Source organism: Pseudonaja textilis, chromosome Z (genome assembly GCF_049901715.1).
Source record: "Pseudonaja textilis isolate UNSWEBS1 chromosome Z, rPseTex1.2, whole genome shotgun sequence".
In the NCBI taxonomy this organism is placed as follows: domain Eukaryota; kingdom Metazoa; phylum Chordata; class Lepidosauria; order Squamata; family Elapidae; genus Pseudonaja; species Pseudonaja textilis.
This window is the reverse complement of record NC_142008.1, coordinates 133,325,355-133,342,627: the sequence shown is the minus strand read 5'-3', so window position 1 is coordinate 133,342,627 and position 17,273 is coordinate 133,325,355. Positions and strand designations below refer to the sequence as shown.

The window sequence follows — 17,273 nt, the reverse complement described above, 5'->3', positions numbered from 1 at the left end:
CTTTTATGACAGCTTATGGGCATCAAGTGAGGCCCATCCATTTTCAATAATATTTCCTTGCCCTTGATTGACAATGGTGATCTCTAAATTAAATAGTTTAGTGTTTCATCTTTCTCTTATCTGTCATTTTTAATACAATGCTTTTTAATTCATTTTATTTAGAAAGGCTTCAAGGCATTTGCTAAAAAGTAGAGATGCATCAGATTAACTAAATGAATATGGGCAAGACGTATTGCTGAACTTTTACAGGGCCTACTGAGACCAACATCTCAAAATGTCTACAAGAATATTTATCTCCAGTAGACATTCTCATTCTTTCATATCATCACAATTACCATTAGTATCTTATCTTATACCGATATAAATTTATTTATTTATTTTAGTCAGTCAGTCAGTCAACTCAAGGTGGTGAACACACCTAATACTCCTACTTTCCCCACAACAACACTGCAATGTGGGGTTAAGCTGAGTATGACTGACCTAAAGTCACCCAGCTTGGCTTCAAGCCTAAGGAAGCCCTATAAGTAAGTCATTGTCATCTGGATTCTAGGCCAGCAACTTAACCACCTCATTGCCATATTTAATACCCTTTTCCTCACCTACATTATTTCAACATTTTATATTTTGGTTTCAAGACTTTTTATCCTCTCCACCCAAGATATTCCACATCCACACAAAAGTAATGGGAACATAAAAAGAAATCATGAAGATCATTGACCGCAGGATGCTAAAAAGCTATAACAAGCAATGCATACAGAATATGAACACCAGAGAGCGGTTATAAAGCTAGACAGATATAACCTTTCAACAGGAACTCTTGCCCAGCCGCAACTAACGATTTCTCAGAACAAAAAAAGAATCAAAGAGCCAATGAGAAGACTGTTAAAAATGAGCTGTGTGCTTCTGAAAGGTTGAATGGAACCCCCTCACCAAAGATCTAAGACAGATATACACAGTTCTACTGACCTAGTGCAAATGCTGCTATTCAATTCTTGTGATATTACCACCCTTCTGCTCTATTTTTACCCAATATTATGCCCCCAGCATACTCCATCTGTTTCAATCCAGCTATGAAGTGGACACACTTCATGTCATGTTTAAACTATTTACAAGTATGCTCAGAGAATTATAGCCCAAGATGTACTAGGGCCAAGATCACAATTTTCCTCTCGAAAAGAGCAACAAACTTGCCAAATTCTCTAACAGAAAGCTTGTACTTCAGAATATTAAACAAAAAAAAAGCATTTAACAAGAAATATGGGAGGAAGAATCTTTACCTTCTCAAACAAATTGTCAAATAAAGGTGTTGGCAATACCTAGAGAGCCTCATAGTTAGTACAATAAATGATGGCATGAGGCATAAAAAATGTAATAGTTGTAGATTCTTTCCAAGAGAAAATTCAAGAGCTTTCTTTAGAAATGAGATCAAACTACGTAATCCACAGACATTTATCCTTGTCTACAACATATATTTATGTTAACTACTTTGGGGACCCTGGCAAGAGGAAACTTGTTTTCTTCCAAATTGCAAAACATTTCTCAGACTGTTTGTTGGGAAACTTTACTCCTAGACTTTAAAAGAAAAACCCACTTGCCATTGGGAAATGATGATCAAGCAGACTGCATCCCGACTCCAGAGAAAGGAATAAAGATAAATTGAGCTATTGTACTCTCACAGCTGCTACCATTTGCATTTTTAAATTAGCCAGAAGTCTGGAAATTATTTGGTTCTCTGTGCCAAAGTGGAGAAATAGAGCCAAAGGAGGAAAGACAGATAGAAGGTAATGGTGGTTACCATAGCTTAAACACTCTTTGTTGGAAGTATTAGCTTATGAAGCACAAATTCCCTTCTTCTGCCAGGGAAAAAATATTGCCAGACTTTCTTTACCTCTACAGGTCAGCTAACACTTGTGCATTCCTATCAGTCACTAGGAGCAACCAGGCTAGTATTTATTGGCAAACTATTGGGTTCACCAAGTTAATGGATATATCAATTGTTACCTTTTAACAAGCTATAATTTTTAAAGAAATGCAGGTTTTACTGATTCTTCAGTTATATGCATAATTTCATAAAGCTATTTCCCATCCGCATTTATCAATTTCATTACTCTTAGTGGTAACACACTAAGGACTAATCAAAAACTACCCTTATTTATTCATCTTCATCATCTAGCCCAGAATACTCTTTTCTTATATTTGGAACAGAGGGTATTCCCCCACCCCCAAGGCCACTTGTTAACCTGGAAAGTACAGTACTTAAGTTTTTGAATAGCAAAATGAATCCACTAATCTCTCAAGCTCTTTGCTGCTACAGATCTGTACTTTCTGCAATGCATTCCTTTTCCAAGAAAGCAAAGCTTAGTCTATATTTATACTGTAGACTTTCTAAATTTCAAAGGCCAAAAAGAGAGACAGAGAGCCAGGAATTTGAGCCCCCATAGTAATGCAAGGCAAAGATAAGTGGTAATTTCAGCTTGGAGAAATCCATGCTATGCAGTCAAACTAAGGCCCTCTTACCAAGTTAGCAAATCCTATTTTCTCTGGGAGAAAAGCCTTTCAATCTTCCATTAAAACAAATAGATGCCATAAATTTCCTCCATATGTCATGGAAAAGTCACTTGAACTTTGCATTATGAATGAGGAGCTCCTTTCATTGGAGCTACATATAAATTTATTAAGAAGCAGTAAAACTCCTTTGAGGTTATTTACTATAGCAGAATTTCTCATATCTAGACTATATGCAGAAAAATAATATTCTCTATGCTCAATCAAGTACAACAAATGCATGACTCCTTCAGACCAGTGCTTCTATAGAAAACATGTAAGGAATTGAAATACCTGGCTGTCTGGTCCAAAAATATTAAAAGAAAAACTTTGTTGAAATGTCATGTCATCCATTTCAATTCCTTCCTTATGTGCTGATTGTAGCAGTGGGGTTAAATGTATGCCTCTTCTTGCCAAAACTGTCAAAGCAATCTGCATATGTATACTCCTAAGTTTAACTATGATTGCCAAAGCAGCTTGAATCTTTAAAATAAGATAAAGTATAAATAATAATAATCTCTATGGCTTACTTTTGTTTGGCTCTTTCAGATAAGAAAGATTTACACTTTCTTAAAATTTAAACAAGACACATCAGACAGGCTGCTGTGATCCCTTTCTTTCGGTTAATAGCAGACAGATCAATGGAAAGGAGGAGCTGCATCACAGATCAGTTTGTCTATATTTTAATGTCCCCAATGGACAGCAGCCAAAATACTGTAAAATATATTGCATATAACTATTTTTCTCATTCTCAGTTTTAAACTATGAAAAAAGACAAAATACAAAGTATCTAGGGATCTTTTGTGAATTCTACAAACAAGCTAAGTATGAACTCAATTTGCTTTCAAGATGAGATTAAAGTTCTTGTGGTAAAAATCAGTTTTCCCCTTTTTTGGGTTCACTTCTCAGTTTAGAGCGAACTCCCTGCATTAGGAAATAAAATGTTTAGTTTAGAACCATAAATATTTCAATGTACACATGTTGTGCACTGATAATAAATGTCTGATTTTATTTGAAATATAAGCACTGTATAACTATTTAGTTAGCTTCAGCAATTTGTGTCACCATGGTACCTGATATCATGAAATTATGTCATATTTATAAATCATTTGTAATCAGGCCTTGTCAATATATTTGTCAATATACATTTCAATATCCGTACTTTCATGAATCATCACTTTCTAGTTTTATTATTTTATTGCCAGAATAAAATGCAACTAAGAAAATATCAGGTCCACAGTAAATGTGACATGCCTTATGTATTAAGATGTACATACTAATAAGAGTATCAGCTGTTCTGAATTCTTGCTTAAAAATTCACAAAAATAGGCATTTGCCAATAATTTTTAAAAGAAGTCTACATTTTACTTTTGATTACTGTGCATAAGGCTTAACAAATCAAAAGATTCTATATGTGCCAAGTGAAACACCAAATTTTTCTCAGCTAATCAAACCTAAAACAGTGCAGCTATTTGATACATATCTGACCCATCATCCCACCCACGTAGAAGTTGCCATTCTCACCAAAGATACAAAAATGGGGTGCTCAAAATTTTCTGACACCTGTTCCTCTTACTTATAAGCTTTCTTTAAGTATAGATGCACGCACACACACACACACACACACCATTTAGGCATCACTTTCCCAGGTTCTTTTTTATTTATTTAAATCACTGTTCTGTAAATCCTACCACTCCGGTCAAGTCCATTTCAATTCTGATTCTGTCAACAGGATATTCGTACAGGCACGTATCTTCAAGTGTATAGTTTTCAGACTTAGGGCCTCCAAAACTTTTGGAGGAAATAGGACTTGGGGGAGAGAGCGGTCGGCATGTGGGGTGTCTCCCTACCTTTCCAACTACTTAATTTTAAGAGACCTTAAAAGGCTGCTACAATGCTGGGGAACGAAAAGCTGACGACCCCCACCCCATCCCTTCACGGCGTGAAGGATCCGGACGAAGCTTGGCGATTCTGGCAGGGGGAGGCATGGAAGAGGGGCGCCGGGGTGCAGCGAAGGAAAGCCGGGTTGTTACCAGAGGGAGCGAAGGGAGGAGGGCCCAGCAAGGACTCCTCAGGCGGGAAGAGGGAAGACAAGCGCCCAAACGGGCCGTGGGGAGGGGGGAGAAGATATTGAGGGGGCAAGAAGAGGGGGAGGGTCTCCCAAAGGGTTCTCTAAAATGGCGGCAGCTTCCTTTCCCACAGGGCTCCCACATCTCTCTCTCTCCCCCACTCCTAGCCACAGTCCTTCTCCCGCTTCCCTTTTCCTCACCCTCAAGATCCACCGCGCTCACCGGGCACGAGCCCCTTCCTTCCTGCCCTTTTTCTTAGCTGGCGGAGGAAATGGGAAAGCAGCTCGCTCACTCGCTCTTTTTTTTTTTTTTTCCCCTTGCCTTCACCGCCACGATCCCAGAAGCCACCGCGCGCGCCTCCAGGGGCCCACTTGCCATTTCCTCCTCCGGCTGAACCCCGCCCCTTACACCCCGGAGTCGCCTTTCCTTCCGCTTGGACCTTCTTCGCTGTCCTGCTGTTCTACCTTCTCTTCCGCGCGCTCTTCCTTTCCTTCTCACTCCTCACTTGTTTACCCCATACCCCACTCCGCCCCCCACGCCCCGCGCAACCTCGCATTCGCTTCCCCGGCTCCTCCCATTTGGCTTTAAGGGAGGGAGGGAAGGAAAAACGCGAGCAGCGCAGGCGCCGCCTGAAGCCAGCCTACAATGCGCATGCGCGAGAATGAGACGGTGATTATTTTTCATCTGCGCGTTTTTTTCGAAGACCTTTCCCCACCCCCAACCCCAATTTGGTTTAAATTTGCCTCCCAAGTGAGCACATCTCCGTTCACTAGCTTTATTCTTATTGCTATTTCTTTTAAGCAAGTTTTATTGCCGAGTAATTGAAATACTTTACATTTTATCATCACCATCATTTTAGCCAGTGTATCCACTGCAGGATGAAGGCATCTTCCTTGTGTTTCCAACCTGTATTTTTTACTAAAATATGTGTACCTCCTATTGGGCTCCTTTTACGTGTTCTGTAATCGCGGTTTCAACCATCCATCTCACGGGCTGCTGTATCGCTGCCATTTCATGTTGGCCCTGCTCAGTCTCATGTCCGTACCGCATTTATACACGTGATTTGATGGAGCATTCTAGTCCACAAATATACTGATCCCATCATAACCGTATCATTTTTTAAAAAAAATTGCCCGCAAAGCTTAATACTCTGCTAATTTTTCTGATGTATCCCAGAACTATCACAGTAATCTGATTTTCATGAGCACAGATTTAAACTAGGTTCTTGGGGTGCATTTAAAAAAAAAACAAATGATCACACAGGTGAAACTCAAAAAATTAGAATATCGTGCAAAAGTTCATTTCAGCTAATGCAACTTAAAAGGTAAAACTAATATGAGATAGACACATTACATGCAAAGCAAGATATTTCAAGCCATGATTTGTCATAATTGTGATGATTATGGCTTACAGCTCATGAAAACCTCAAATCCACAATCTCAGAAAATTAGAATATTACATGCAATCAATAAAACAAGGATTGTACATAGAACAATATCGGACCTCTGAAAAGTATAAGTATGCATATGTACTCAGTACTTGGTTTGGGCCCCTTTTGCAGCAATTACTGCCTCAATGCAGTGTGGCATGGAAGCTATCAGCCTGTGGCACTGCTGAGGTGTTACTGAAGACCAGGATGCTTCAATAGCGGCCTTCAGCTCTTCTGCATTGTTCGGTCTCATGTCTCTCATCTTTCTCTTGGCAATGCCCCATAGATTCTCTAAGGGGTTCAGGTCAGGCAAGTTTGCTGGCCAATCAAGTACAGTAATCCCATGGTCACTGAATCAGGTTTTGGTGTGGGCAGGTGCCAAGTCCTGCTGGAAAATGAAGTCAGCATCCCCATAAAGCTAGGCTACAGAAGGAAGCATGAAGTGCTTCAAAATCTTCTGGTAGATGGCTGTGTTGACCCTGGACTTAATGAAGAACAGTGGACCAACGCCAGCAAATGACATGGCTCCCCAAATCAACACAAACTGGAAACTTCACATTGGACTTCAAGCATCTTGCAATGTGTGCCTCCATTCTTCCTCCAGACTCTGGGTCCTTGGTTTCCAATGAGATGCAAAAGTTGCTCTCATCAGAAAAGAGGACTTTGGACCATTGAGCAACAGATCAGTTCTGTTTTTCTTTAGCCCAGGTAAGATGCTTCTGACATTTGTTGTTCAGGAGTAGCTTGACAAGAGGAATACATCCGTCTGTGTGTGGTGGCTCTGATGCACTGACTTCAGCCTCAGTCCACTCCTTGTGAAAGTCCCCAACACTTTTGAATGGCCTTTTCCTGACAATCTTCTCCAGGCTGCGGTCATCCCTGTTACTTGTGCACCTTTTTCTTCCACTTTTCCCTTCCACATAACTTTCTATTAATGTGCTTTGATACAGCACTTTGGGAACATCCAACTTCTTTTGCAATTACCTTTTGAGGCTTTCCTTCCTTATGGAGGGTGTCAATGATGGTTTTCTGCACAACTTTCAGGTCAGCAGTCTTTCCCATGATTGTGATTCCTACTGAACTAGACTGAGAGACTATTTAAAGGCTCAGGAACCCTTTGCAGGCGTTATGGCTTAATTAGCTGATTAGAGTGGGACACTTTGAGCCTAGCATATTGAACCTTTTCACAATATTCTAATTTTCTGAGATTGTGGATTTGGAGTTTTCATGAGCTGTAGGCCATAATCATCTCAATTATGACACATCACAGCTTGAACTATCTTGCTTTGCATGTAATGAGTCTATCTCATATATTAGGTTTATCTTTTAAGTTGCATTACTGAAATAAATGAACTTTTGCACGATATTCTAATTTTTTGAGTTTCACCTGTATATTGCAACTTGTTTTCCTTTGGGTTGAAGAGACAGCAGGGGACATTTCTTAACCAGGGATTATACCAGCCTGACAGCTGTGTCATGAATGTAAGCAATTCTGTGGCTGTTGGTCCAAGCAGATCACTGCATCTGGGATGCTGAGCCAGCTATGATTTTGGGAATCTGAGGGATCTCATTGTCAAAGAGAAGTAGGTCAGTGTTTTGTGGGTCACCTGGGATAATCAAGCCCCAACTATAACTCTATGATATCTGCTTTACAGTGTTGCAACAATCAAAACTGGCAGCTGGGCGTTGATGGATTAAACATAGAAACCCTCCCCCTAAATGGTACTTTTGTCAGGGTGGATGGTTTAAATAAGGGGGGAAATTGTTATTGATTTAAAGACCTGCAAATTCTACAGCAAATTGTTATTTTGTATTAAGCCATGAGTCATGGTTTACAAAGCAAAATAACTGAGTTTATACAGCTTGCTCTAAGCTAAGAGCCAACAAGCTACATAATGGCTGAGACTATATATATAAACACGTTGGGAACTTTACTTTGAACATAAGATCCACTGAAACTGCTGTTGTTAAATTATTGTTGTGTTTTTGTGCTCTAGTACAAAATGACTAGAAAGTCACATCCTATCTTACTGTAATTCTCCTTTCATAAAACATATACAGGTGGTCCTTGACTTACAATTATTCATTTAACAAATATTTGAAGTTACAGCAAGCATCAAAAAAAGTGACTCATGTTTGGTCCTCACACTTACAACCATTGAGGCATCCCCACGGTCACATGATCAAAATTTGAGAGCTTTACAACCAGCAGGTTGCAGCATCCCAGAGTCATGTGATCATCATGTGATTTTTCCCAGTTAGCTTCCAAGAAGCAGTCAATATGAGGGAAGCTGAATTCACTTAATACCTGCAATGATTCACTTAACTATAGCAAAAAAAAAAAAGGTTATAAAATTGGGCATAACTCACTTAACAGCTGCCTTACTTAGCAATGAAATTTCTGGTCCCAATTGAGGTGGAAAATCAAGGATTACCTGTATGTTATAATGGCAAAGCAGTTCTTTCTTGACAATGCAGCTAAGTGATAGATATCTGTATTTTTATACACAAATTTATAGAAGTAACTCTCATTGGAGGCTGTTTCTCAGCCTTGGGAACTTTAACATGCAACTCCCAGAATCCATGTTGGCTGGGGAAGGTTGAGAAATATTGCCAAAGAATATATATACCAGCACTTTGAAGTGCAGCATTTTCACCCTTATAAATTTATGGGACTACTTTAAGGTTAAACGCATTCAGAATTGGAGCATAAACAATGCCATATACTGTATAGCCAAAGCAGCTTGGTTTCAAGCTTATGCCAAAGTTCGGGTACCCCACTCCCCCAGTAACGGATTTGGTTAAAGGCCTGAGGTAACACTTTGAATTACTAAACATTTTTAAACCCGTTTTAAGCATAGGTATTAGTTGTATAGTTGTCTTTTTGTTTAAATTCAGCTTGATTGTAACGCAATATGAAATACCTACTAAAATCATCACAGTAGTTAAGAGGATACATGTGGTGAAAGGTTTTTATTCAGGACCTTGAACCCAAGTCTATAATCACACATCTAACATTCAAGAAAGAAGATGTGTGTTACTACAAGAGCATCCCCAGCATTTTGGAAAATAAGAAATAAGCCATCTTGCCAAAGGGTTGTTTACGTGATATCTACTTTTTAGCTCTTGGCTGTTCTTTCTCTGCTTTTCAGTTTCATACATTCCTATATCTGGTTAGTGTCAAGTTTATGGATGATGATTTTGGGAAGACAATTCCTTCCCCTGTTCCTACCTGATATATACGAGTGTGGGAGCAAATCTCATTGCTTTATTTCCCAATACAGGAAGTCCTCGATTTATGACCATTCATTTAGTGACCAAAGTTACAACTGAAAAAGTGTGTTATGACTGGTTTTCCTACTTATGACCATTGCAGCATCCCCGTGGTCAAGGGATCAAAATTTGGGTGCTTGGCAACTGGCATGTATTTATGATGGTCCCGGGGTCATGTAATCACCTTTTCAAACTTTCTGACCAAATCAATGGAGAAGCCAGACTCACTTGACAGCCACATGATTCACTTAAAACTGCAGTGATTTAACAGCTGTGGCAGAAAAGGTCACAAAATTGGGCACAGTTCACTTAATTATCTTGCTTAACAATTGAAATTTTGGGCTTAATTATGATTGTACATCGAGGACTACCTGTATAATCCAGCAGTCTTGCCTCTAGGGTAGTACCAAGGTAGGCATTAGCTCAGGGGTCCTCAAACTTGGCAACTTTAAGACTTGTGGACTTCAGCTCCCAGAATTGTGGCTGGAGAATTCTGGGAGTCAAAGTCCACAAGTCTTAAAGTTGCCACGTATGAAGTCCTCTGCATTAGCTGATGGAAAGGAGGCTGATTAGGACTAACAGGCTTCCAGTTTGCGGCCCCTTCTCTTGCAGGATCTAGCATCTTCCTCTATGTTTATTTATGTTAAAAGGTGAAAGAGAGGTGTTCAACATTTTACAAGCTTTTGCTGATAGGAAAAACAAAAAACATGCCAGACTTATCACCCAAAAGAGAAACTTGTTAAAAAGAATACAGCAATAGCAAGGCGTGGTGATAGAAGATACAAGTGGCTTGAATACTGTACATCAGATGAGCCAATTGGAGGGGGGGAGGGAATCCAAAGGTCTACAATCCCCATTTCTAACCAGGAAAGCCATTTGCAAGGGGGGGGCGGGGGGAAGGAGGCAGGGCTCCAAGACTTGCAAAGAAAATGGAATTTCCTTTTACCTCTATGTATGGTAATCCATTTTTCATCTCTACTGAAGCAACAGTCTGTTTGCCTTTCAAGATGCCCAATCTGACATACCTTTTCCAGTTATCCCATATTTGAAACACTTTTTAAAGGTAACTATCATACAGATCCAGCATTTCTACATAGGCGTAAAAAGCTCACTTTGCTGAACAAACATAACATATTTAGAGAAGTAATTTGGGGGGTCCCCTACTTCCTATCATCCCCAAGAGATAGACATTATTTTAAGCAGAATCCTGAACTAAAATTGATTAATTTATGGCTGTAGCCAGGTTTCCTAATGTTCTGCACAAAAATGCAGCAATCTTGTAAGTCTGGAGTGGGAGGTGATTTCCAGATGATTTCATATGTGTTTAAATTTTTAACAACCCTCTCACCCTCAGCCATAGATGCCATCTTGAGAGGTGCTGAAAGCATTTTCGTGCTCAAGAGCAGTGCAGCAACATTCCTGTCTTTCAGTGATAGCTGGAAAAGAGTTTGCCCCCCAAACTCTGTTCTCCATACCTGTGGACTTCAATTGCTACCTGCATGAACAGAGATGAAGCATCATAAACCCTGTTTTTGATAGTTTAAGGATAATGGGAGTGAACGTTCAAACATCTGGAAGGCACATGCTTGGGAATAGAATTTTTTAAAAATGCTGATTTCTCTTCCAAGGCTTTAAATGGCCAAGCCATTAAAAAGTACTCAACCTCGTCCCTCCCTTCTAATCACAGCAACGATGAAAACAAGCAAAGCACAATAGGAAGTAGGGCTCATTTCCCAGTTAAAGTTGGAGATTGAAAGAATCCTTTAAAAACTATGGTTTTTAGAGTAGGGAAGCTATACTGTGATGAGCAAAGTTACCAGCAAACTACAAGGATAGAAAAATGCATTTTGCAGGATGATGAAAAGGAAGTTATGCAGCAACAGCTTATGAAAGTCTTCCTGCTGACCATTCAGCTTAACAGCAACATATCTCAGTTTCCAAAAGATCTTCTGTTACTCCAGCTTACCGCTGGGTCAGCGGATGTAGGATAAATGGGGGTATTTCCATCAGAGGCCTCCAACCAGCACAGATCCAAAGATGAGTGCGAACTTCAACCATGTCAAACAGCCAAGCTACCGGTCCATGTTGTTTTCCTCAGGCTGACTGTGGAAGCAAAGACGCAGTAGGGTCTCGCAGAAATCCAGCTCCTCCTTCATTTTATTTTTCAAATTAAATAAATAAAAAAAAGAAAAGAATAGGTGATAAATAAATTATTGGATTTCTGCAACTTTATGCATCTGTCAATAAAAGTCCAAGCTAACGAGAACTTTAAGTGCATGCAGCAATCAGGAATGCTTGCCTTGCTGGCAAAACTTCAGTCTCAATACTGTTTCTTTTGTTCCATTCTGCCCCATAAGTGACTTTTCTATTAATTCCTGTAATATCTAATGTTAGACCACTATGACTAATACAGGAAGTCCTCGACTTATGACTGGTAGCCTAATGACCATTCCAAGTTATGATGGACCTTCCCAGGGCTTCTTATGACTTGGGAAGTTCTGGTGTTCAGGTCTCCCCTGCAGTCACATGATCATATTTTGGGCCCTCGGCCCACGTTTACGGCCATTTGCAGCATCCCACAATCACGTCATCATGATTTGCGTTTTTACTTGGAAAATGGCACTTCCGGTTTCTGTCAGAAAATGCTTGTTGAAATGGATTCACTTAAAAGGCCGCGGCATTCATTTTATGGCCACAGCAGGAAAATAAAAGTCATCAAACTGGGCGCGATGACATGGTGACCTGATTAACGACTGGTGTGACTCACAAGTGTAATTCTGAGCTCAACTGCAGCCATAAATCGAGGACCACTTATAGGCATGTCCTGACTCAGTTCTCTGGTGGGGCAATCTCAGACTCCCATTTTGGGTGGGAAAGGTAAAACATTTTTATTTTGAAAACTCCCATGTTAAACAAGAATGAATAACTGCCTCCATCATATACAGGTAGTCCTCAACTTATGACCACAATTGAGCCAAAAATTTAGGTTCCTAAGTGAGAAATTTGTTAAGTGAGTTTTGCTCCATTTTATGATTTTTCTTGCCAAATTTGTTAAATCAGTAATACGATTGTTAAATGAATCTGGTTTCTCCATTGACTTTGCTTATCAGAAGGTTGCAAAAGAAGATCAAGGCACTCCGGGACACAGCGGCTGTCATAAATATGAACCAGTTGTCAAGCATCCAAATGTAAATCAGGTGACCGTGGGGATGTTGCAATGGCCGTATGCGTGAAAAACAATCATAAGTCAGTGCTTTGAACGGTCATTAAATGAACTGTTGTAAGTTGAGGAATACCGTATTAGTTTTCCTTAATTGTGAATGGAAAAACATTTTTTTTTCCTTCCAAGAGCTGTATTCTAGCAGGGAGTGGGAGGCCTATTCCATACCAAAGAGAGAGCTCAGCAGTTTAGTGCAACTGGAACAAAACCTGGATCGAGTTGCCTATTTTCTCTTCCTTCCTAGAAGAGGCTGCAGGAAAGAAACAGGGGATTTGCTCCAGGCATCTAAAATAACTAACTGAAAAGGCTTTTACAATTAGGCTGCAGTCCACATGAATTTAGTTAATGACTTGCAGGAGCCTTAGACAACTGGTAACCCAGCCTCTTCTGCAAAGCCCTAATATCCATCAGTCCCCCACTGGCTTGGCCAATGTCTGTGGGAAAGTAAACTAAAATCTCTGCAGGGGAGTAGGTGTCTGTCCTTATCCATCCTTGCTCAAAGTATTTCCCTGACCTTTTGTGAACCTGTCCTGTTGACATGCACAGCAAAAAAAACCCTCCTGGAACATTTTTGTTACTAAGAGTTAAACTTTACTGACAGATCCATACAGGTACAGAAGAGGTAAAGCCAGTTCTGAGGTTTCGGTGCAAAGCACAGCATAGTAAAAATCCTCTTTTCCTTCCCCCAGGCAGCCCTGTGTCCATTGTCCATCAATCCAGGTTAAGCATTTTACTTTGGGGAAACAGTCTAAATTCCCTTTTTCCCCTCCCAGCTTCCCATACATTCCAGTCATACCCATCTCCCCTCTCTTAGCTTCTTTGTCAAACTGCGAGCAGAAAGAGGTACATTGTGAGTAGACTCAAAAAATGGGAATATAATCCTCTGAATCATGACTAATAACATGGTGCTAATAGCGTCACCCGCCCAGGTAGGCCAGATGGGAAATATAACCACATAAGCTAAATCTACTTCACTGTGAAGCTACAGTAATAGAATCTTGCAAATCTCCTCAATTGAGAGAGTAGAAGTCTCCCACTATCTCCTCCTGCCCATTATCCAGCTGCAGGCTATATTGTCACTTATCTGTTTCCTAGGCAGGGGTCACCTTGTTTCCCAGGGCCATTCCCACATTCCATTATAGATAGTCCTCCTCATTAAGCAACCATTTATGGTTATGAAAAAGTATCTTTATGACCAAACCTCACATTTTGCCTGTCTGTAGAACAAAGGAAAGCTGAAACAGACATGGTTTCACTCAACAACCACTTCGCTTAACCAAGTTGCCAGGCCCAATTGTGGTCGCTAAATGAGGACTATCTGTAAGGACAAATGTATCATCGAATCTATCTCATCTGTACTGGCTGTCTTTTCTTTTTCCAACATCTATTGAAGCCCAATTTTCAGTACCTTGTAGCTTAAAAAACATTTCATTTCAAACTAGTTTCCAGCAGTCGTAAGCACAAAAAGGAAATTGTGCATTAAGTATTACAATATAAATCTATGGTTGCTGTTTTAAAATTCTAAAAGTAAGACAAGATTTAAACGTGTTACATCTCAAATGGTTTTAGCCAAGCTCTTTAGTGAAGAAATCTCAGAGTGTGACCTGTATGAAATGAATATGAACAATATACTCCCTGCTGGCAAGATTACCATCGGTAGTGATGTAAAAGAAAGGATTAAGAGAAAATTAAAACCAAAAACCAAACAGGGAATAAAATGAAATGAAACAGAAACAGTTTAGTGAGGAATCATAAAACCATGATCCCTAGGAATGTGGAGTGGCTTTATCAATGCCATATTGTCTATACAATACGGCATTGTATACAATCCTTGACTAACAACAGTTCATTTAATGACTATTCAAAGTTATAATGGCGTTGAAAAAAATGACATGCCCACTTTTGCACTTGCCACCACTGCAGCATCCCCAAGTTTATGTGATCAAAATTTAGATGGCAACTGGTTTCATATTTATGACCGTTTGTGACCTGTTGACAAGCTAAATCAATAGGGAAGTCAAATTCACTTAACAACTGGGTTACTAACTTAATAACTGCAATGATTCACTTAATAACTGTGACAAGTTGTAAAATGGGGCAAAACTCACTTAACAAATGCCTCACTTAGCAACATAAATTTTGCGCTCAATTGTGGTCGTAAGTTAAGGACTACTTGTATATTTCTTCCCCCAGGAGGGTCATGTGAGCTGCCCAGTCACTGAAAGTGAGTGGGCGGCCATATAAATTCTCTAAATAAATTAGAGTTTATTACTTGTACAATCTAGCACAAATAATTATCTGTAGAATCCAAAGAGCTAAGGATTCAAAATTTGACGTAATGGATACAACGAAAGAAAGAGAATTGAAAGCATGGGTAAATTAGGAAAGAAAATAGACATATTTCAATCAGACCATTTTATTAAGTTTGTATGTATATGCACACACATGTGCACACAATCATCTAGGGAATGCCCAGCTAATCAAACAAACAAATATAATGGGGAACGGTATCTAAAAAGAACAAATCAAATAGGTTTTATTTAGAGGAAAGGAATTGGACAAGATATAAAACAAACACAACCAGAGAAACTGATTGATTTCCCAGAGCTGAGAAAATACGAGGAAGCTGGTCACTGAGATGCATAGAACCTGCCTCAAGAGACCGGGATTATTATTTTTATTTAAAGATTGCCTTTGAGGTTTGAAGCTTGGATTGGCAAAAGAGAGATGACCCAACAGCAATGAGCAGAAAGAATCAGGCCTCAGCTGAATCTCAGCATACCAGTTTTCTAAGTGAAAACATTTTGTGTATGTGTGTGTTTTTTTTTTTTTAAATGCCTTCAAGTCAGTGTTACTCCTAGCAACTGTCTGGACTGGTTTGGGGTGTTGTTGTTTTTTTTTGGCAAGGTGTCTGAAGTGGTTTTTCCTGCCTTCTTCTTGCCAGAACTGACAGATAATGAGTGGCCCCAAGTTTCCCAGCTGGCTTTGTTCCTGAAACAGGACTAGAACTCAGTTTCTGAGTTTCTACTCTGGTGTTTTAATCGCTATATGAAACTGTTCCCCCTTTTTTGTCTTTATAAGAAAGAAATAGTTGAATATGCAATGAATATCCCATCTGTACTAGAAATAAGCAGGATGGTATCCTAGGATGTAGCTGATCGTATAACTCAAAAGTATAAGCCTTACTTGGACCCATACTTGCCCAGCAAGCTCCCTTATACCAAGGATAGGCCACTGAAAAACAAACCTACTTCCTGAGTTTGTTGCAAACATGGTGCCATAGCTATTTGGGCATAAAAGAGGGACCATGTTTTCATCTGGCAACATTACGGAGCCTGGCAAGAGAAAGGGAAGGATGGTAGTTAAAAGACGGAACTATGAAGTTGCTTTTCTCATCCCCTCTACTTACTACATTATGCCAATTGTTTAATTATCAAGCCCGGTGCAACCTAATTGCTATGTTCGTTGAAAACTGTCGACTGCTAACAGCAGGGGTGGGAAAACTGTTTGTTCCGGGAACATGCGAGAGAACCACTTTCACAAAAGTAATGTTGCTCTCTTCCTCCCACTCCCCTATCTTCAATTCATGCTAAAGCAGAGGTGACAAAACTAGAATTATGATTGGCAGTCTGGATTACAACTCCTACAATTCTTTGCCAGTGGCCATACTGATGATAACTGAAGTCCCAAACATCTACAGAGTAACAGAGTACCAGGCTGCCTGTCTCAATTATATAAAGAGATTCACACATGCAGCTTGTAATTGCATGGAAAGCCACCCTCTCCCACATGTCCTTTTGGGTGCTGAACAATGGGACCCTATATTTGGCCTATATAGTCCTTGCATTATGACCAGAATGTCCATAGTTAAGCAAGACAGTTGATAAGTGCATCATGTCTGATTTTGCAACTGTTTTTACCAATGGGGTTATTAAGTAAATCATGTAGTTGTTAAGCAAATCACACAGTTGTTAAATGAATCCAGCTTTCCCCATTGGTGGAAGCCAGCTGGGAAGATTGCAAATGGCAATCACATGACTTTAGGACGCTGCAGCCATAGTAAACACGTGCCAGTTGCCAAGCACCCAAATCACGTGACCCTGGGGATGCTGTGATGGTCATAAATGTGAGAAGTCATCATAAATCACTTTCTTCAGTATCAATGTAAGTTTGAATGACTGCAAAATGAATGGTTGTAAGTCTTTAGGATCTAATCCCAAGCATGAACTTCAAGAGAAGCATAAACCTCAAGACAACCAATCAAGTGATGAGGAGTAACAAGAACCCGGATATAAAACAGGAGACGTAGGAAGTAATTGCAAGGTCAATCAAAAAGGCAGCATGAGTGCATGCTTTGGCTGCTGCTCACGCAAGTGGGGATGAGTGTGTGCGTACTCACCCACCGTTTCTGCAGCCCAGTTGCAAACAGCTTACGGCCCACTAATGGACTGCAGCCCATAGGTTGGGGACCTCTGTCCTAGTATATGAGGGCAGGTACAATACTTTTGTCATTACCGATCCCTGGTGGGATGAAACTGCTAGAAGGATTTAAATTGTTTAAAAAATCCCGACCTAATAAAATAGGATGTGGTATTTCATTATATGTAAGAAATAACTACACCTCTAAAGAAATGTAGGTGTGTGTGGAGACAAGAATGAAAACCTTCTTGAATATATTTGAGCTAATATAAAAGAAAAAAAAAGAAATGACAGTGTATAGGTTTATACTTGCCATCCA

At 39.8% G+C, this 17,273-nt stretch overlaps 2 protein-coding genes across 22 annotated transcripts in view; both read right to left on the bottom strand.

The window, feature by feature from the left end:
* PPP6R1 (protein phosphatase 6 regulatory subunit 1) overlaps positions 1–5,165 on the bottom strand; it is a 72,425-nt gene extending 67,260 nt beyond the window's left edge. For 11 of the 21 annotated variants that reach the window (XM_087915918.1, XM_087915919.1, XM_087915932.1 and 8 more), the window contains exon 1: positions 4,814–4,959. Coding sequence is in view for 2 of the 21 variants with exons in the window: in XM_087915934.1 (XP_087772060.1) it covers positions 4,989–4,991 (3 nt within the window). In the remaining 19 variants the exon portion in view is untranslated. Of the gene's footprint in view, positions 1–4,813; positions 4,960–4,988 lie in introns of those variants that run through there. The other 10 variants (XM_087915921.1, XM_087915915.1, XM_087915928.1 and 7 more) reach the window with 6 other exon arrangements.
* A 3,835-nt stretch (positions 5,166–9,000) lies between these two features.
* The window catches only part of HSPBP1 (HSPA (Hsp70) binding protein 1), a 30,190-nt gene continuing 21,917 nt past the window's right edge, over positions 9,001–17,273 (bottom strand). Inside the window, exon 8 of the mRNA XM_026711871.2 lies at positions 9,001–11,465. Coding sequence (XP_026567656.1) covers positions 11,388–11,465 — 78 coding nt within the window. The 3' untranslated portion in view covers positions 9,001–11,387. The remainder of the gene's footprint in view (positions 11,466–17,273) is intronic.